Source organism: Spea bombifrons, chromosome 2 (genome assembly GCF_027358695.1).
Source record: "Spea bombifrons isolate aSpeBom1 chromosome 2, aSpeBom1.2.pri, whole genome shotgun sequence".
NCBI classification, from domain to species: domain Eukaryota; kingdom Metazoa; phylum Chordata; class Amphibia; order Anura; family Pelobatidae; genus Spea; species Spea bombifrons.
In genome coordinates, this window is record NC_071088.1 from 28,514,197 (window position 1) to 28,535,967 (window position 21,771).

A 21,771-nucleotide genomic window follows, 5' to 3' on the forward strand; every position below is an offset into this window, starting at 1 on the left:
TAGCCTATTCACCTGCATTCCCAAAAAATGAAGAAGAACCTACTACTGTGTGTTAAGTGTGAGAAATGTATGAAAAGTGAAGTAAAGTTTAAAAAAGCAGTTACTGTAGGTATAAAAAACCACTGTAGTACTAATGCTTTCCAATTTCTATCATCCATTTTAATGTGATATTTAGCATATTTTCTGCATGGAAATATGGTATATAAAAAAACAACTAAATGTTGCTGCTCTGCTTGCTAATAAATCGTCATATTTCCCCTTATGATGAATGACCCACTAATTCTTCATGAAGATGACTGTTTCCAAGCGAGTGTTACATTTCTTCCAAAAGGAGACCCCTGGGAACCACTATGACTTCACTGTAAAGTTATCTTACTCCACATAGGAGAACCTGGACGTTTGTCAGATGTGCAGAGAGCAGAGGTGCCCTCTACAGCATTAGAGTAGTGTCAGCTGGAGCCAATAATGACTGAAGCAGACTGGAGTGTGGCAGACACACCCTTCCCCTCCTTTCCGTGCTCCCTCCAGCTGCTGCAGCTCTTTGGACTATCAGCCTGCGAGTGTCCTTCCAGCGATCTGGGTAGTGCAGACAGACCAGCACCGCCAGCCACACACACACATACACACACATACAAACTGGGACGATCCCCACCATCTATACCTGGCTGATCACAAGTACGGAAACCTGTCATCAGGCAACTATTGGGACATACTGAAGTCAGGTTAACCGGTATTGAGAAACATTTTCAAGGCAGCTATTAGAACAAGACACACATGTAATATCAGACACAGGCTTAACACAACTTGAGGGCAATCATACACCAAAGAGAGTAATCGATGTAAAATCAGACCTCAAGAACTCCTTTATTGTGTGATTTTACAGGCTGGAACAGAACACACATACCTTAACATTATAGCCGGGATTATTTGGATAGGGTTCCACGAGCAGACCGAGGAAGGATGATCTGAGCAGCCGCAACGTGGGAGACGTACCTGCTAATTCACAGGTTAGTTTATCCAGATGAACTGATATCATGAGTTAATTGAGCTCTGTTTTAATAAAATCTGAATTGCAATACATGGAATGTAAAGAATAACTATTAGTGATGCTATAATATTTTATATGCTGGAAACATTTCTCATAGATGGAAATATTTACACAGCAGCCCAATGTGTTTTAAGTTTACACTTTTTAGCAGTGGGAAAGCATTAAGGTATATGAGTGTTTTAAATACAAACACTAGGATTTGTTCCAGCACTCATTTATCTGGTTGTTTTGACTAATTGGACAAATTAGTGCTTCAAATTATAGGGTTCTGTAAATGTTGTTATAATGGGGGTTTTGCATTAGAAAGTAGAAGTGGAAAGCTAAATAATACATATTCATAAATAAGATGATCTAGATACATATTAGAGGATGATTAATGAAGGGTATTTTAATTTCTTTGTATCAAAATATTAGGTGAATATTGAATTTTCTCCTAATGAAATACCGGTAATTTGTCCTGTGAAGTAAAATTATCCCAAATATGGATGACATGCTATCATTGAAGGCTTAGTTATAAAAGTCACTAATTTGTGTTCTCTGGGCTAGAATTTAATTGCATTGATAATTTTCAAAATTACAGTTAATGGAACTATTAATTAAAAAAATCATTGGGCTTGGAGGGACAACCCGATGTTCAAGTAAGCAGGGAGGTCTTCAGATGCCTTGGAAAATACTTTTCTTTTGGAGCTGTGCGTTTTGGTTGGATTTTGAATTGCATGCTCACATGTGGTAATAATATATACTGGTGTAGTACCCATTATGTCAGGATAGAATGGTCTGGTGAGAATAAATCATTAGGGAAATTGTTCACATGTGTGTATAATTGCTGAATTATCAGCAGCTGGGTTAGTGATGTTAGGAAGAAATGGATACAGGTTATTACCTCCCAGTATTTCAAATTCCCAAAGATGAACACTTGCTATAGGGTGTGTTGTTGGAGATGTGGCTAAGGATTGCCCAGATTTTACCCACATTTTTTGGTGACTCTGGAGTCTGTTTAGGCATCTGGTTGTGGTTTCGGCTCCTTCACTTCTTCATTCCTTATGAAGAGCCAACACTGGAAAAATTCTAAAGCAAGAATGGCTGAGCTGGCACTCAATAATGCATAATTTCATAGGTGAGGAGAACTAAAAAATTTTGTTACGCATTATACAGGGCCAGCCAAGCAGCAGAGGTTTATTTGGGATGGACCATCTTAGTGTATAGTAAAATCAAGGAGTTGAAACCACAACCGACTACTATCGCTTTAGTGAATAAACCCCTTTGCTACCTACGGATAGCTATTTATAACAGTGTCGGATTAGGACCGACAGGCTCCATGATACATACGCACACACATATTCATATACACAAGCATACGCACATGCATACTGACATACACACTCATACACAAACTCTTTCAAGTATGTGGTTCCTCTTCTGTTTCCATATAATGAGATTTGCTGCATTTGCACTGTGGGTTAAATAACGTGAGCTACTGGTATTCAGCCTCTGGTGCTGTGGTGCCCAGAGGCTCTGGATCTCCAGGCCCCTACTCACTTGCTTAATATACCTTTATATGTAACCTTTGTTACCTTTATAGGACAAAATGCCACACTTTTAAAATTGTTATATACAGTATTTAAATAACTTAAATTAAAATGTAATTGGGTGAGGTTATGATTTGTTATTCGATTTGCACATCCTAAAGTGGCATACACTCGCATGTACTCGCAAGCAACTTGTTTATTTTTCAATATAGTTCTACTTGTTTTGCCAGTGTTAGAATGCAAGGTCACGCAAGAAAAGTTGAGTGTGGCCAGTAAAGTTTAGGACCTTAGTCAATAAATCCAAATAAGGCAAATAGGGGAGATTAGCTGTGAAGAGTGTTTTAGCTGAATTTAATTTATTTAGTAAAGAAAAGAGGTGATTAGGAGTGTCCTAATCACAATACACAGGTACATTTGAGGTGCTTATGAGGCACTTTCAGGGGAAATATTGATCCCAAATGTATTCCAGGGTGCTCATAATAAGTTTATTCTGACTGCATGTAAACTCTTGAAGGCACTCCCCTCTGAGCAAAACTGACATATGCTTTAAAGTTTTTAGTTATCACTTCATCTGAACTTAGACCTTTGCCTTTACCATATTAACTATGCAACTGTATATTAACTATGCAACTATGTAAACATTTTGAATTCAAAATACAAATGATTCATTGCTGTGGAATATGTTGGCGCTTAATGAATGCTTATTTCATACAATGATGAAGCCCTTGTCTCATGTAGACTTTCTTTAAAAACATCAATTGATAGACACAGACAGTAAGGCTATCGCTCCTGTTATAGTTTCATTACCTCTTTTGTGAATAGAAACAAGTCAGGTAATGGATGCTTAGACAATACATTTCCTTATTCACACATAACCATACAGGTGGAGCTTTTAAAGTTAAAAAAATGTTTCCCCCTGTTTGTTACTTGTGTTAATAATACATGTTAATATGATTATGTGTTATGATGAGAGGCAAGAATAATAGTCCTATGAGCAATGTGTACATTAAAGAGAGTTTTGTGCTTCTATTGTACAATAGGAATACAGTTGGTTCAGTATTCAGGATAGCTGAAATTGAAAAATGAAGGTTAGCGCTTTGCACTACCCATTCTTTCTTGGATTCCTATCCCCAATGCGTAAATAAGTCCCTATATCAGTAAATCATATTGTTGTAAATGTGGTTAAAAAGAATTCGGTTAATGTTATTTTATATTTTTCCCCAATATATATTATTATATGTCGTATATGTATTATATACTTAGTTACAATGGAATTGAATTCCCACACATGTAAGAATTGCTATAAGGTGTAAGGTACAGTAATGACAATTATTGATCACAGAGCACTGTTAGAAATGAGATAATACAAGAGATTTCATAAATATGATGCCATCATCATGACTGCCTGTGCATAGTTTAGATTGACCAGCAAGGAGACTATTCCTTATATAGCTCCAATGTAATGATTTTAATCTTGAACTTTTAACTAAAATAATTTAATGACCAACTTGTGCCATCTCTTATTGGGAACTTGCTATAAACCATCACCATCAGACCTCATGGATGTGCATTTTAAAGAACATCCACCATGCTTAGGGTGAACTCATGATATCTTGGCTGAATAGATTTCTAATTAGCAAGGACTCAAGACGCAGTGACTCATGAAAGCTTGCAATTAGTTGGTGCACGCTGAATTCAAATGTTTATATTTAGACATACTGAATGTATCACCTTGTCATCTTACTGGCAACATATATTTCTCTGTACATCCAGCAACATATCTGATATGCTATATGGACAAAAGAATTGGGACACCTGACCAGAACACTAACAGGAACTGTTATGACATTGCATTCTAAATACATAGACATTAATATGTAGTTGGTCCCCTTTTGCAACTATAACAGCTTTCACTCTTCTGGGAAGGCTTTCCACAAGATTTTGGAGTGTTTCTGTGGGAGTTTTCACCCATTCATCCAGTAGAGCGTTTGTGAGGTCAAGCACTGATGTTGGATGAGAAGGCCTGGCTCGCAGTCTCCATTCCAGTTATTCCCAAAGGTGTCAGATGGAATTGAGGTCAGGGCTCATGTTTTATGGACCTTGCGTTGTGCACTGGGGCACAGTCATGCTGGAATAGAAAAGGCTCTTTCCCAAACTGTTCCCATAAAATTGAAAGCATAGCATTGTCCATAAAATTGGAAGCATAGCAAAATGTTCTGCTTATGCTAAATGACTGATTCTGGCATGTGCTCATTACTTTTTCTCCGCTAATAAAGAAATCACCCAAATATGTAAGCTACTATCATAATTAGTCTATTTTTCTATTTATACCCAACATTTACTCAGTGCTTATCGTTGTAAACATGTATTTCTTTTTAATGAAGAGAACAGATAAACACATGACATAAAAATGTAATTGACATATATGCAAAAGCACAAAATTGTTAGAAAAAAAAGCAGCTAGACATTCAAGGTCATGAGGATTGCAACATAGTTGTTATGTACAGATCCAGCATCCAGACCCTTAAGGAACAACAGGAGTGGTCCATCTCTTTCCAAAGCTAGGAGCAGAGCATAAAGGGTCACTGGCTGCAAAAAATTCAGTAATTTTAGGGGGTGACGACAATGGATTTTCATGTATATGTCTACTGCGTCACAACATGCCCTGATAGTTAGTGCAGAACTCAAAAGAAGTAGTTAGCGGTGCTTGAATCTGAAACAGTTTACTTCTTGTTCACGCCAAGACACAGGACCCACATCTGTTACTTTTAACTGTAATCATTACCAACAGCTCAGACTAGACATTTCTAGTGAGCGGGTTCAGAAATGTCTACAAACACAAATGACGTATGGTGCTGTCTGATATCGCATAAATATACGCATATAATAATAATTGTTGAAACCTGTACGTCATCATCGATCATCATGAATGTTTGCAGAGTTCATGAGCCTTATTGGTCATGCAGACCTCAAGTGTTCTCACTTTGCTGCCCAGTTACATCATGCGTCATGACATGATGTCACAAAATATAGTGTTTACTCCAGGACAAAATCAATGTTCCAGTAATAGTTGTTGCGTGATCAAATACATAAGATAGTCGAGGTTTAGGCACTACTTCCGCAACTGGCAGTAGGTGAAAAGTAGATGTTTTGAGTTTTGGACATCATGAAAAAAACACTTGGTATAAATTAACATTTTTGGTAAATTGTTTTGCCTGAAAGACAATACACAAAAACATAAAAAATCAAACTGTGATGTGTTTCTTAAGAAATTAGTTGTTTTCGAATAGTAATCCATGTATAAGCAACAATTAATCCAAAAATGAACGCACAGTGAACAGTCAGATTGTTAAAACCTATTGTTTTACTTATGCTGCTTGCTGATCACATTTCAATATTTTGCTTATTATTATATGGATATTTGCTTATTACTTGCACATTTCTCTGCTTGTGGTATTAAAGTTGTATACTGATAGTTATGGTCTGAAAAGCTGTTGTTACATTGCAAAATCTGGGTACATGTAACAACCGGTATATGGCGAAATTTCCAAAGTAATCCACACATTTATCTGTACCATATATAAAAAGAAAATGAATTGCGTGACAGCTGCTTGAAATATGTACTATACAGAAAGCGTATGTAAACTTCCCCTTTAAGGTTTAAATCTGATTTCGAAACTTTATACGGTTCATCTGGGGTAAATAAGTATTCAATGGAAACTAAAATAACATGAATAGCGGTTGGTGATTACAGGAACATTTCTATTAAGTGTACAAGTTTGTGTTCCAGCAAACCCAGTAATTACTTGGACCTGCCAAAGACACCATAGCAGTGGGAAGAAATTTCTAGGGAGCTCTCATGTACTTTTTGGTCTTTTCATTCTTGTTTCTTGCCTCTTAAGCAGTTGCATTGCATGGAAATGGTTAAATAAGCACTTCATTCAGTGACTCAAAAAAAATGCATTCTGTTTTCCAGTAATAACCGTTAGAGGAGATGGTGGGTGATGATATTCGTAGCTAGGAGTTTTGCTCATGATTTGACCTTGGGAAATATTAATTCACACGGATCGAATCACATAAAGTAGCTGGCGGCGGTGAAAGTGATTCTGTAGAATCCCCCCAATGCATTTCAAAGGAGGCACCATAAGAATATAAAGAATCATTCGCTATTCTTTCTTTCTGTTAGTTTCATTCTTTAAAGAAGCGAAAATGGGCAGACTAGATGGCCAAACTGTTCTTATCTACAGTCAGAGAAGCTCAGCAGATAATGGAGTGATTGAGGGCACTTAATATTTGTTAGTTTTGAAAGGCCTGTCTATTTAACTATTTGAAGCCGCTGTTCTTTTAATAAATGGAAAAAGCATTTAACCATATAAAGCAGAGTTTCACACAAGTCGTGTTGTTATATACATTACAATTTACTCACTGCTTTTGTTACTGACAAAGTTTTATTAATTATTCACTTGTTTGAGAATATTGTTGATCTTGGCATCAAGCATAAAACACGTTTAAAAACAAAGGGATTCGCTTATGCAATATTCCTGGCAATTGAAGGCACCGTTCTACCTATTCTGTTGACTTTAACACTTTTACATCTAATTTCAGCTATAGAAACATATAAAGGTAGAATTTCATGGCAAATAAGATCCATTCGACTCATCTAGTCTGGCCATTTTTCATGGTCTGGCCATTTTTCATGGTGTAGGGACTTAGACCTCCATCAGTTCTTGTCTTAGATTCAGGATAGCTTAATGCCTATACCATACATGTCCAAATTCTCGCACTGTATTAGCCTCTACTACTTCTGATGGGAGCAGGGCCGGCCCAAGACATAATGCCGCCTGGGGCGAAGTTTAAAATGCCGCCCCCCCCATTATCTACCCTTCCTCTCCCTCCCTATTATCTACCCTTGCTCTCCCCCCTCCCTGTTGTCTACCCTACCCCCCCCCCCTTTGTACTTACCTTTCAGCAGTCCTGCGGCGAGTCTCCCTGCTCGGTCTCGGTGCCGGCTTGTAATGCTGAGCGCCGGAAATGAGGGCTCGCGGAGGAGATAGAGGGGTGCCGAGCAGGTACTGACAACTTGGTAAGCGAAAACCACTCGGCGTCCTTTCTCTCTTCCGCTTTAAAAAAAGGGCTTGGGGCGGCCCCTTCAAAAGTGCCGCCTGGAGCAATTGCCCCATTCTGCTCCATGGTAGGGCCGGCCCTGGATGGGAGGCTGTTCCATTTATCTACCACCCTTTCATTGTACTGCTGAGTACCTAAATCCTCATGTCCAACAATTATTTTAACATGTAAAATTTTGTCTGATTCATAATTTTGTCAAATGACACAAAAACAGCAACCGGTAGATTGGGAAAAAAAACCTTCTTAGAAGTTTTGGAATAAATAAGTGAATGAATGGACAACAAATGTGAATTCAGTTTCACATCTTAAGAAACTTTACAGGTTTTCTAATAAATGATGTATGGTTCTGTAATAACATTGCTGAAAGCAGGAGAATATTAGCAGAGATATTTATAACCTAAATGTACACCTCCTAATGGGAGAGGGAGTAGCACCATAAATGTTATGCTAAGGCAAGACAATCTGGTCAACTCCTTGTTGTTCATCAACAACAATATAGTCAGAGACATTCAAGAAGGATTTTTTTTCCCTGTTGTGGCATAATTGGTAGTTGCCCCAAGTAGGGTTTTTTTGCTTCTTTTGGATCAACTTTAGAAGTAGGTATGTGTGAAAGGTTGAACTTGATGGACTGAAGTCTTTTTTTCAACCTACTACTATACTATACTATACTATACTATGTTGAGTAAAATGGAAAAATCCCTACTCCATATACATTGACGGAGGCACCATTCTCTAAGCCCCAAGCTTTTGTGTTACACAGCTAACCGGGGTTAGCTGAGGTACAACTTGGCTGCACTTTTAGGTTAAACTTGCCAGTTGTTCCCATCAGTGATCATATAGGAAGTAGCGCTTGAGATTAAAATCATAGTTGCTCTGTTGGCATGAGGATTTACCTACTAGGTATTTGTAAACCACAGTGCACTGTTTAATGTTTATAACTCTCCCCTATTTGATAATTAAGCCACAGTAAGTAACGTAGGTTTGGAAAGCAGATCCTCAAGATTGTACGCTTGCAAGCAGAGCTCCCCCCTACCTAATGTATCGGTTTGTCTTAGTCTGTCAATTCTAGTCTTGTCATACCCCTTGAATATATGTATTGTAAGAAGCGCTGAGTAAATTGTTGGCGCTATATAAATAAAATATAATAATAATCTTATTAAACAGTAATGTAGTTTAGGTCTACTTTTGCCCTACCTTCGTCTACAGACCTGGAGTCTGCCATTGGTATTGGTTATGCTCAAACACCACACTGAGATTATTCTTTAGGGAAATGGCTGCTCCATTAGCTTTCATTAATTAGAGTGTCTGGCTGGGTGATTAAGACTGAGCCGTTCAATTTGTTTACCACACACACAGTATAATGTGGAGTCGTGGTTTTTGTCTAGTATAGGATAGCAGAACTGGAACACATACACATGACAAATATGTCTAATACCCCTCTAACGAATACACACTTTGAGTGGCTCAACTGGATTCAGTTTATGCTCCCTGTATGTACTTTCTATGTTGCTGTTCCACCTAGACAAAGTAATAGCTGACCTCAACAAATAACCCATAAGAGAGCTCTCCTTTCATTACTTCCTCATTACAAAAAGGCAGGTGACAATTAAGCTTTCCCTGAAAAACTATGAATGAGGCAGATTTTTTCATGGTTATATAATTACTTTTGGTCATTCAACAGTAATAGAAATACTATTTTTAATGTTGCATTTAGTTATAAAAATTAAGCAGAGTAGGGGAAACCGCACAGGCTTTTTATGCTTCTAAAATGATTGATTGGTTGATCAGTTATATCATATTTGCATGCAGGAAGTTTCTATTTTAATGTGCATTTATCCGTCCAGTAGTGAGGACAGAGTCTATATAATCTGTTACCTGCATAGGTCACACTACCTTATAAGGAGATTAACCAGATAATTGCGATTCCGGTAGTCTAAGCGCCTAGGGGCGGAAGTGGACAGACCTGTACAAGTGTGACGGAAGCCTTAATAGTTACATTTGTGGTCATATACATTGTATTCCTTAATGTATGCAAAATTTGCTTACAGTCACCAAAACCTAAAGCCCTACTGCTACTGCTGCTACTACTACTACTACTACTACACAAATCAAAGGTTGAAAGATACTATGCAAGTTTAACATATTTAAAAAAAAATGTATTTAAAAAGAACTTAAATACAACATATATATATATATATATATATATATATATATTTATACTTGAAAACTCGTGAAACATTCCCTCATATGTAGATGATTACAAAATCTAATGTGATGGGAAGTGCTTCACTGTAAAGGCATTTTAATTGGGTACTTTTTATATATAGGTTACAGATGCGGGAACATAACTAACTTTCATCTGTGTCCTCACCGTTTATTCATATACGCATGAGGTGGTTTACATGTGTTTAAGTCAGAAGGTCTACCAGAGGCCGGGTGGACTGACCTGATGGATTGCAAGTACAGACTGCATAAGATGACATCTGGTTCATGTTTCTTAGGGGACGGGTTACAACTTCACCCTAAAAGACCGCAGGAATCATACTGTTTTCAGATAAAATCCCTATGTTTAGTATTTTTTATTATTTATTCAGTATTATCAAAATCCCCTTGGATAACGTTAAGGGTTTTAACTTCATCAATGTAGTGTATTTCTCAAAGCCCTGTGTAGTCTTACATTGAAGTGGATCATACAGTCATGTAGTATGTTGGTCAACCTGACTCTACTCAAGTCAGTCAAGGACTCATTCATGAATCACGTGGCATCAACTAAGTACGTATCATGAAGATGACAGACATATCAGAGTTATATCATGTTATAGGGCTTTCCTATAAACATTGCTCCAATATTTTTGGTATATAGTATACTTCACCATCTCTTTTGTTTTGCCTATGGTAGATATTTGCAGTAAATATGTGACGGTTCTCTTTATCTCTCCTGCTTTCTCATTATCTCTAGTCTCATTACCTCTCCCTCTCTCAATTAATGTAATTCCGTCAAGCACACAAAATGAGAAGGCCCCGTGAGCCTCGCAGTGCACAGAATCTTTGAGAAATATGCATGTCTGAGGTATTTCCCAGCTAGAGGAGTGCCCTTGGTTTAGTCAGCAGGAAATGACCTCCAATATAGATATTTTCTTTTTTTCAATGACATTTCCTCTTCACTGAAAACTGTTGTTTTAATACTATGCCCACCATTTCCAGGTATTTTTCCTGACAGACATTGTGGTGTAAAAAGGGCACAAAGCCAAATCACTTATAGATATTAAATGAACTCTATGATAATACTTTATGAGTGATTTGGCTTTAGTAAACAATACAAAGTTTAAACAAAGGCATATTTTGATCAGTATTTTGTAAACATGTCTTATTTAGATGCAAATTCTATGTTGTGTTCTAGATGAAGCACTTGGCTTCAACATTACAGCCAGGGTTTTAGAGGATTTTACAAACTAGATGGATGGCTGCAGATTTTCTGTCTCCCCATTTTTCCTGATGTGGTCTCATCTTAGATTTAGGATAACATTATGTTTAAATTATTTCACTGTATTACGATCTACCACATCTGCTGGAGGCTGATCCATTTACAGATTTGTATTATTTAAGCCTGGGACTAGCTTTGCACGCAAACATTTATCTTTTCCCTGCTTGCACATAGGTGAGGTTGTTGGCTCCTCCTTTGTCTGGTTGCAGCTTACTGTACAGGGGTTGATTGCAGGGCTGGACTGGCCTACCGGGAAATTTCCCAGCTGCGAGCGGGATTGAAAGCCGCCTCCTCCGGCCGCCGGCACCTAATGCAATTAAAGGGGCCGGCGTGCACGCACCATGCGGCAGAGTGCCCCATGATATTTCTTTTAACCCCCTATATGCCACTCTGCCTCTATTAATGCCTTTTAACCCCCTATATGCCACTCTGCCTCTAGAAATGGATTTAACCCCCTGTATGCCACTCTGCCTCCAGAAATGCCTTATACCCCCCGATATTCAACTCTGTCCCATGATATGGCTTTTAACCCCCTATATGCCAGAGTGGCATATAGGGGTATAAGGCATTTCTGGAGGCAGAAGGGTGGACATTTTGTGGTTGTGGGGGGGGGTTAGCAAAGCAGGAGGCAGAAATGAGTGGCTAAAGGTTAGTAAGTGAAGAGGGTGTGTGTATATGTATGGGTATTTTTTTTTTTTAAGACTTTAGTTTTTTTTAACTTTAGTTTCCTCATTTTTTACAAAAAAAAACATTCTAATCTATGTAAAGTTAAGTGGAAATTTGGAGATCACCATGACTCAAGTTTTTTTTTTGTTTAATCCAGCAGAACTTAATTAGTAATCCTTTCCAGATATGACTTTCAACTAGGAAAAACCGCAAACCAGTTTATAAAAAGAACATTGCATGCATTGAAATAGCTTTTCGTTCATTCTAAAAAGTGAAAAGGTTTGACTTTGTGGAACTCAAATGTATTTTTATTTATTTATTTATTTTGCAGGATGGTTTTCAGTGATCAGCAACCTTTTAGAACAGGAAATATAAGGCATTTTCCCAAGCAAATAAGGACTACGCAGCAACTATGCTTCTTACTGTGTCTTCTGGCCATTCCGCAAATAGGTAAGACGTTGAAACTGCTTGGATAAGGATTTTTACACAATGCCGCTGGTGAGTCATTTGTTATAGAGGATGGAGCAAAGTGCATGGTGGGGAATAAAACAGTTATATGTAGTAATGTTGTGTATTTAGTCGGAGAAGTGTTGTAATAATTCCCTCTGTGTATATAAATATATATATATATATATATATATATATATACACATACAACTAAAAAAGTTTTTCTGCGGTAGTAAAAATAATTTAACCCCTTAAGGACAATGGGCATTGAAAACAATGCATTTTGAGCCCGTACATGTACAGGCTTTGTCATTAAGGGGTTAAAATTGATATGCCACGAAAAACTTATAATTTGCCCAGGAGGTTAGTCCAGGAGAATTTATCAACACAATGAAATTGAGTATTGAATAGTATGTCCCACAAAAGGCACTGCTGGACTTTGTTTGAACTGCCTTCCAAGTTGTTCTTGGGCCACAGTGTCCCATTTGAAGCAGGAGGGGAGAGCACTTGCCCAACCCTGCTTTACACCTTAATCTGGTATGGCTTCTTAAATTCTTTCAAGTACTATTTAAAGCTATAAGGTGTGGTTCTTTACACAATCAATATCTTCTTGCACTTTGGACAGCCCTTCTCTCAACCTTTTAACAGATAAAGCCAATCTTTATTCATCCAGCTGTGAAAGTACCTGACATATTTTCTGAGTATGAGAGAGACGTCAATGACAGTTCCATATGTTTGAGAAATCGGAGCACATAAAAAAATCTTCAACTAAATGTCAATAAGTAGAAACCTGACTTGACTGGAATGCACCTCTTTCATCGTGTACCCTTTTGATCTTTTTTTTTTTTTTTAAACGTGCGCATAATTGTACAGAGTACAGAGGTGTGCAGAGTTGTGGTTACTGTTTTCTAAACAGCAACGCTGACGTAAAGAAAATTACATTTAGATCAAGCACTCGGGAGATGTTTGAATTTTCTGTTTCGTAATACTTGTTTAACAAGGTCGCCCAGTTTAACCCTCTTATTTTCACTTGGCTCTTATTGTGACTTTACTAATGTGAAAATCATATCCCCTGTAACTTGCCCGTATTTGTCATAGCTAGGTGTGGGACCTGTCCTATGGCAAAGGCTGTAAATTGTGATTCCCAGTTTTTTGTAGTATTGAGTGAGTTGTTAGACAGGCCATAGACAACTCATATGAATACTTGGTAAGCTACTGGAAATGGAGATATCAATTATTCAGTTAACCTTAGAGTTTTTACCTACATATTAAATTAGGGGCGTAATTAGAAACCACAGAGAGGCAGCGCAAAAATTATCTGGCCCCCCCCCGACTTCACAAGCAACATGTGCCACCTTTGCCCCCAAAACAGCTTGTCTGGACCATCTTTGTCCCCAAACAACTGCTCTCTGCAATCATTGTCATCAAACAGCTTGTCAGTACCCTAAAAAAGCCTGCTTGTACCATCTCTGTCCCCAAAAAAGCCTGTCAGTGTCCCCAAACAACTTGTCTGTGCCATTTTTGCCACCAAACATCTTGTCTGTGCCATCTTTTGTCACCAAATAGCTTGTCTTTGCCACCAAACAACTTGTCGGTGCCCCCAGTCTGCCTGTTCAATGTTTTCCCATACATACATACTCCCCCTTGCATCCTATTACTTCACCCGCAGCTTTCTATCTGTCTGCCCTTTTTAAATCTGCTCTCTTTGCTTGCTAAGGGCCCACAGCTTACATCTCCGGCACTTGTACAGCATGGTCGCGTAATCTCTGAAAGCATTCTTACTTTACATTTTTTCACACATGCTTGAAACTTTTGCACAGTACCATATAACTTTGGATATATACCGTATTGGCTCGGATATAGGCCGCCCCCGTATATAGGCCGCACCCTAAAAGTTTGATGCTTTTTTAAAGAAAAAGTTTGTTTCTTTAAAAAAGCACCAAAAAAACATGCTGCCACCTCTGTTCCCCCCCCCGAGATATGCTGCCACTGCCCTCCCTCCCCGAGATACGCTACCACTGTCCTCCCTCCCCGAGATACGCTGCCACTGTCCTCCCTCCCCGAGATATGCTACCACTGTCCTCCCTCCCCGAGATACGCTACCACTGTCCTCCCTCCCCGAGATATGCTACCACTGTCCTCCTCTGCCCCCCCCCGGACTTACCGGAGCAGACTCCCGGGTGTCTTGCGGGGCCCGGCGGGGGACATCTACGCAATACAACTTCCGGCACCGGAAGTTATATACGCGTATTGCGTAGATGTCCCCCGCCGGTCCCGCAAGACACCCGGGAGTCTGCTCCGGTAAGTCCGGGGGGGGGCAGAGGTAAAACGCATCGTGCGGAGGTCCGCACGATGCGCTTAGACAACCTCCCGTGCCGACACCCCCCCGTGGGAAGTGCTGGCAGGGGAGGCTGTCTGAGCGTATCGGGGAGTGGGATGCAGGTCCCCTGCACCGCTGCGGGGGATCTGTATCCTAACCCCGCTGCCTGCCCGGCGCCCGGGACTGCATGTCCCGGGCGTCGGGCGCTAGACCCCGAATGTAGGCCGCACCCCCACTTTAAAGACTTAAAGTGGGGGAAAAAAGTGCGGACTATATTCGAGCCAATACGGTAATTCTGTAAATTCTGAAGAAGGATAATATCATTTGACTAAACAGGATGCCTATGGTGCCTTTTCTGGTGTAAAACACATCAAGTATTCTTGTCTCTAAACTCATCTAGTATTTTCTGCCAATGATATTATTATTATCCTTTATTTATATAGCGTCAACAAATTATGCAGGGCTTCTTACATTGCATAAATTCAAATGGTATGACAAAGCTAAAGTTGACTAAGACAAACCAATATATTGGATAAAGAGGGCTCAGCTGGCAAGCTAACACTCTAAAGGGGATGGGGTATAGAAAGAAAGACCAGGGAAGGAATGTATGGGGGAGCATAACGTTTGACATTTTTAAACGCAAGGTGAGGTTAACTTTTAAACTAGGTATCTCCAAATCAAATTAACCGATTGACCAACAAAAACTTGTTATAGGTAGTTTTAACTAAGAAATTTAGTTTATGATGAAAGCTGTGATGGTGCATTGGCTCAACAGTAGCCCATGCCCTTAAATTTAGATGTCAAAATAAAATGTGGGTCATAGTCAGTCTGATAAAGCTGAAAAATGAGCCAAATATCCTGACAGCCACAGCGGCCATTTAAAAGTAGACTATTTTTGTGTTTAGTTTTATGTATGCGTGTGTCATGTCTTGACATCCTCTTGCCTTCTAATGGTAAAAATGTTTAAAGATAACATGTTTTTGCATACTTTGTATTGTCATCTGTGACATGTATGTCCTTATTTCATTTCCAGCTCAAACTGCTTATTTTGGAGAGTACAAAGCGGTATTCAAGAAGCCATGCACAGAAACCATGCGCTTAAACATCTCTGTCCCGGATCTATCGCAGTTCACAGTGTGTACCTACATAAAACTCGCATCCCCTCTTCCCTGGACTGCATTTGCTTACAAGTTGCCTACGTCCAAAATAAATGGTTATGAAGTCGGCCTCTTCGGTGACAGCAGTGTTATGCAATTATGGATGTTTGGCAAACAGATAACTGTTTATGAGACACTTAAAGTGAATACCTGGCATGAAACATGCATCATATGGGATGGCAAAAAAGAAATGAGCTTTTATCTTGACGGGTTATTGAAAAATAGACAAAATATTGGAAATGACTATAAATTTAACGGTGGAGGAATCTTATACCTTGGTTGTCTCTACACGGAAGAAATAAGCTCTGCCTCGTTTCCTGGCTTGGTTGGAGAGATGTACATGTTTAGGATGTGGAATTCAGCAGATGAAAAATTACTCCAAAAATGCATAGACGGTACTGTTATTCAGTGGAACATGAGCGACTGGATTTATACGGGATCTACCGTAATACAGGATTCCACCTTGCATTGTGGTAAGTGATATTTTCTTTTCGCAGTTGCTTCTAGCTGTAAAAATCAATCCATTGGAGATTATGTGGTATCATCATGTTCCTTTGTACTGCATACGTTTTTGGGAAAAGCATTCCTGTGCTTCTTAAAGGGGGACTAAGGTTAAAATATCTTAAATCATATGTGTTTACTTTACTGATGGTCTTCTTTCAGTGAAAATAGTGATGCAAAAACTGTTTTCTTACTTATCGTACTTGTTGAAGTCTTTCTGGAAAATATAAGCTTTGAGACTACTGATCAGGTGCATGAATGCCTAGACATCAAGTTTGAGGAATGAACCTTGCTTCTGCTTGTCCATATCATTAAACTAAAAGTAGCTGTGTTTTACACAGAACACAATCTACAATGTATGGAAGCCTGCCGGGACTTAATCTTTTAGGATAAAATAAAAATGACAATAGATAGATAAATAATATAAGGACATTGTAGTTAAACTTTTCTAAAAGTGGCTTTATCACCAAAAATATACTAGCTGTTCACAGGAGACCTCCCAAGCACAAGGGGCACCTCCGCGCTTCTTGGCGCACCAGTAGGCCGTAATAAAAATGGCTATTTATTGCCAGTATTACCAACTAACTTAGCGCTTAATTAGTACCCAGCTATTTATGCTTCAGAACGTGGCTTTTGTTTCTGGTTTTGTTTTTGCTTTAAAAATCATTCTAGAGTAGGGTGACCACATTGGCTATGTTTTCTAGGACACATATGTTGCCCTGTAATATGTGGAATGTATAGACTCATGGAAGGGAACCAATTAGTTATATCTGGGCTGGTCAGCAATATGTAAAAAAATATATGTGTGTAAGAACATCAATGAAAATATTTGGTAGGCGGGTAAGAAATGTGGATTATGGGTAGAATTTTGTAAAGGGAGAGTAATGCAACTACTATACATTAATAGACGGGGTGTGTTAAACGATATAGTGTGTGGTTGATCCTATTTATGACACATGGTGGGCTCTAAAGGAGGGCAACAAAAAGTATTGGGTCCTCAAAATGTCAGGCAACTCCACCCTCTACCTGCAAAAAGCTACACCTGGGTTTGTTGTAACTTTAGTTATGAAAAGAGTTGCACAATATTTGGGAATTGATTCCGTGGTTGACAGGATATTTCTTTTATGTCGGAGAAATGAGTAAGAGCCTAATCTTAAAGCAAATTAGCTAAGTTGTCACCTGCTCTCAATTGAGCATATCTGGTATTCTTTCCGTTGTATGAAGGTAATTGTCATGTATCAAATGAAATGTAACAAAGGGCTTCGACAGAAACACAAAATAAGAATTTGCTACTAACCTTAGCTGGTTGGTGTGTTCACAGTAAAAGAATCACAAACACATCATGTGCATTAATCGATCGTCAATTGGCTTCTTAGATCTCGAAACTAGAATCACTAGAAAAGAATATGAATTTTTAAGACAACAACATCCATTGAAATTCCAGTGATTCAGCAGAAACGGCCTGTTTCATGAAAAAAGGCCTGTGTTGTTTCTGATGGAGACGCTTTAAGGTCAAAGAATTGGTATTTTGATGGAAGTTCTGAAAATTATTGGAATGCTCTCAGGTAAATAAAAAAGCAGGGGGTCCTGTTAGCTCTGGCTGGTGGTAAGTGTAGCGTGCATGCATTTGGGCAAGCAAGCAAGCAACTGGGGGCCGGGTAGATAGTCAAATGCATAGAGGGATTCTAAATTACCTCCCCATTTTTGCATGGGAAAAACATAATTTAAATATCCATTATGTGCATTAAATGGTATATCATTTACCTGTCTGTAGTATCCCCATAATACAAACCACTAATATGTTAGTGATATATATTTGCAAAGTGAAAAAAGTTGAATGGACTGTAGGAAAGTTCTATTGGTTGCTATGGTGATACCGCCACTTTGCACCGCAAGTGGCTTTTTATACATTAGTTTATATGGTAAACATTTTGTATTCGTGCACAAGCTTCCTAGATCACCATGTTCTCATATTTAGCCATCTTGGTCTGGTTTCTGGTTGGCAACCCATTACGCAATGCTAAAGCATTTAGTATGGTTTGGTTTGTTGTAAATAACAATTTCAATGTGTCTAATATATGGCCGGATAGCCAATGACAAGGTGGCCCTGTGACTTTAAGGCCAACTTCAGCTTGATGACGGAAGTGCAGCCAACGACTGGAAATGTGCAGCTGCACACTACATTTTTTATGCTCGCAAAGCGTGCAGCTGCGCGTATCCAGCCGCTGGCCATGTGCTGCAGGGGCTTTCTGTGAAGAAGTAGATTGTGTTATGCAATAAAATACAAAACAATATAACATTACATCTATGTATGTAGTACTAGCAGATTCTGTAACACTTTTACAATAAAAATGACATCATAACACATATTAAAGCAGACTGGTACAGAAGGAGAAGAGTGCCCTGTTCTTCCAAGCTTACAATTTGTTTGGTGGTTGAGGGGGGAATTAAGACAGCAGGAGAAGACAGCTTGTACGCGGGTGAGTTGATTGAAGTGAAGCTGACATAGAGAATTCTATAAAGCTTGCAAGTAGAATGGAAAAGGATGTATAAAAGTAATGTTATTATTTAAATACAGTTGTAACTGGATACGTGCATTTTAATGGTACAACGCTGGCACTGATACAGCTAGATGTGCAGAATGCTTATATGATGTGGCTATTTATACATGGCTTTAGCTGACACGCATCTTGGTGTCCAGGTACAAAAGCATTTTGATTTTCATAAAATGCTCAAAATCCTGGTTTTAATCTTCAGCCTGCATTATAAAAATCAACTGTGACTGAAAAACAAAATCGTGCTGTCCAACGAGACAAATAGACAAAGTCACTTCAAAGGTTTAAAAAGAAAATAATCATATTTACAGTTCGGTAGAGTTCTGTGATTATATTAAGTTAGTGGTTTTGTACTCCGTTTATATTTCAGAGCGAAGAGAAAAAGAATCGTTTGTCTGTTGAAATGTAATTTCCACAGCTCTACAAATTCTAGCCACCTAACGTGGGGTGACATCAGAGCTTGGAGGAATATGTTTCCAGCTGCATGACGGGGAAAAACAAACCCTAATTTTGCCATTAAACAAGCTGCAAACAAATTGAAACCTTGTGCTTTCTTTGAACATGTCTACGTACATACGCAAACTTAAAATAACCTGAACCATGTAGAGGTTTATAAAGAACACACTAGGTTTCCAAATCAGCCAAATAGTTTCCTGGTTTTACACTCCTTATTAACTAGAACTGCACTGAGATGTAAGAGGTTTGTTTTTTTTAAAGTATGGACCTGCTAAACCAAGCAGAGTTAACCTGTTTTACTGAACGGAGGTTACACCTTTGATTTATGGCTCATTGGAATCTTGATTATGTCCAAACTGCAGGGAGATGATTATAAAATGTGTAACATCATAACTGCATATTTCTAACTTGTTTATATCAATGTTTCTTGAGTATGGTGCCCATAGGGGTAGTTGCCAACTGTCCTGTTTTTCCTGGGAGCTGTCCAGATACTTTCAGTGTCGTGACACATGTCCTGGGAAATCGGCAGTCGCGTGTATCGGGTGGATCTCCTAGCTGACCCAAACCTCTTCTTTAGTGCTTCAGTACAATGTGTGCTAGTGATTAATGCTTCTGTGCTCCACGAGGGAGCACAGAAGCAGCGGTCTGAAGAAACCGACCTTGTGCTCTCACCGCAGGACTTAAAGAAGAAAAAGGAGAAATACGAAAGTAAGAGGCAGGGAGAAATAGGGTAGATAATAATGAGAAAGGAGAGAGACAGTGAGATACCATCCATTGGTAGAGTCCAATAGTCATTTAAGTTGTAGTCGCTAGTATGATTCCTTGCTTAACTAATTTATTTAGACCTTTTGCTCTGAGGTGGCCATGGTCCTATCCAGAGCTGAGTTTACAGCTGCCATCAGTACCAGAAGTCCCAAACTATGACCATAACAATGTATTCCCATGAGCTGATATTCTGGCATTTGACCTAAAAGAATGCTCCTTGCCTTTGTCCCCATAACCTGACCCTCTACTATTTGGCATAAAACTGCTCATAGAAACTAGAACCATCGGATATAATTACATCTACTACCTTTGCTATACTACTGGCCAAAAAGGATGTTTGTTTTCTACAATATTCATGTTTTAACAATATAGGCCAGTGTTTTTAGGTGACCACTATATTTTAGATCTGTGACAGAAGCCAAGGCATACTGATGTGGGTACCACTAGGTTAAATGAGGACCAAGATTTTTAATTTCATTCTTTGAGTATATTGTAGCTTTTTCTGGACGGATATCAAAGTTTGTGACAACAATATCCAATTTAGCATTCATACCCACAGCCGCAGAACAATCACAAAGCGGCAAGAGGTGCTCAGAGCTGTTACATCTTATTACATTGTACCGCCTCTTTGCCTAGTGCCAGCATATGGCATGTGTTGCCAGATAATTGTTATGGTGGCTGTATCACCTAGGCACACGCCTTCATAGAGTAACTGTTTTTTAACCAGCTCATTGAAAAGGGGGTGCACTGGGAGCCTAATCTATTTGCCCCAGAAAGTTACCAGCAGACATGCGTGGAGGAAATTTACATGTGGAGTTAGCGGCCGAGCAAGTGTGAATAGGGTTTGCCTTTGAACTTGTTTTCCAACAGAAATAATACAAAAAAATTGTGAACCTCTATACTTGAATAAGGAGAAATATGAATTTAAATAAACTCAGACCACGCAGAACACACTGTTCCAATATTTATTTAAACATATTCTGGTGCAGAGTGGTCTACTGTGCGTCTTGGAATAACGTTTTATTCCTAATAGGGAAAACAATTAGTGCTCTGATAGATTTATAAATGCTATTCTTGTGCCAAAGTCTGAAAATGTGTATATCATCAGAACATTATATAACCTCAGTAACTTTGTACATGTTCTGCACTGACATCTACTGCAAAATACAACTTGGTGCAGCCAGTGTGAGTTTGAACTGGACCAAAGCCAGATACCTGATTCAGCCTGGCTTGATGCTAGGAAGAGTAGTACAGGCCACTACCAGTACATGCTCAACCCGGGGGCTCTGGGAATAGGTCTTCACCGCATTCTTCCAGAAACACTAGAGAACTTGGCTTGACACACTAGATCCACAATCTTGTACTAGTTCTGACTCTTTTTTAATGTTTGCCCTCTGCTACATTTCGGCTAGCCTAGCCATTTATACTATAAATGACTATGGACTTTTATAATCACAAGAATATGTTGAACAACATTTTTAGCGAGTTCACAGTACATATGTGGAAGATGTGTGGTCATATTTTGTAGTGTCCACATTAGGACTATAACAGACCCCTGATTGATGTCCAATTGAAAAAATATCAGTAAAATAAGTAAATAAATGTGAAAATAATGTAATGGCAGTCCCCAATTACCACAAAGGAGCTGACAGGTGAATCCCCCCTTTCCCAAACATAATAAGCCAGGTAGCTGCCTAACGCTTCATCTACCCTGTGTGC

General features: G+C 38.9%; 1 protein-coding gene across 1 annotated transcript in view; it reads left to right on the top strand.

Annotated features, from left to right (window-relative positions):
- Positions 1–614: 614 nt before the first annotated feature.
- ADGRG2 (adhesion G protein-coupled receptor G2) overlaps positions 615–21,771 on the top strand; it is a 54,534-nt gene continuing 33,377 nt past the window's right edge. The window contains exons 1-3 of the mRNA XM_053455872.1: positions 615–1,007; positions 12,183–12,301; positions 15,652–16,248. Coding sequence (XP_053311847.1) covers positions 12,184–12,301; positions 15,652–16,248 — 715 coding nt within the window. The 5' untranslated portion in view covers positions 615–1,007; position 12,183. The remainder of the gene's footprint in view (positions 1,008–12,182; positions 12,302–15,651; positions 16,249–21,771) is intronic.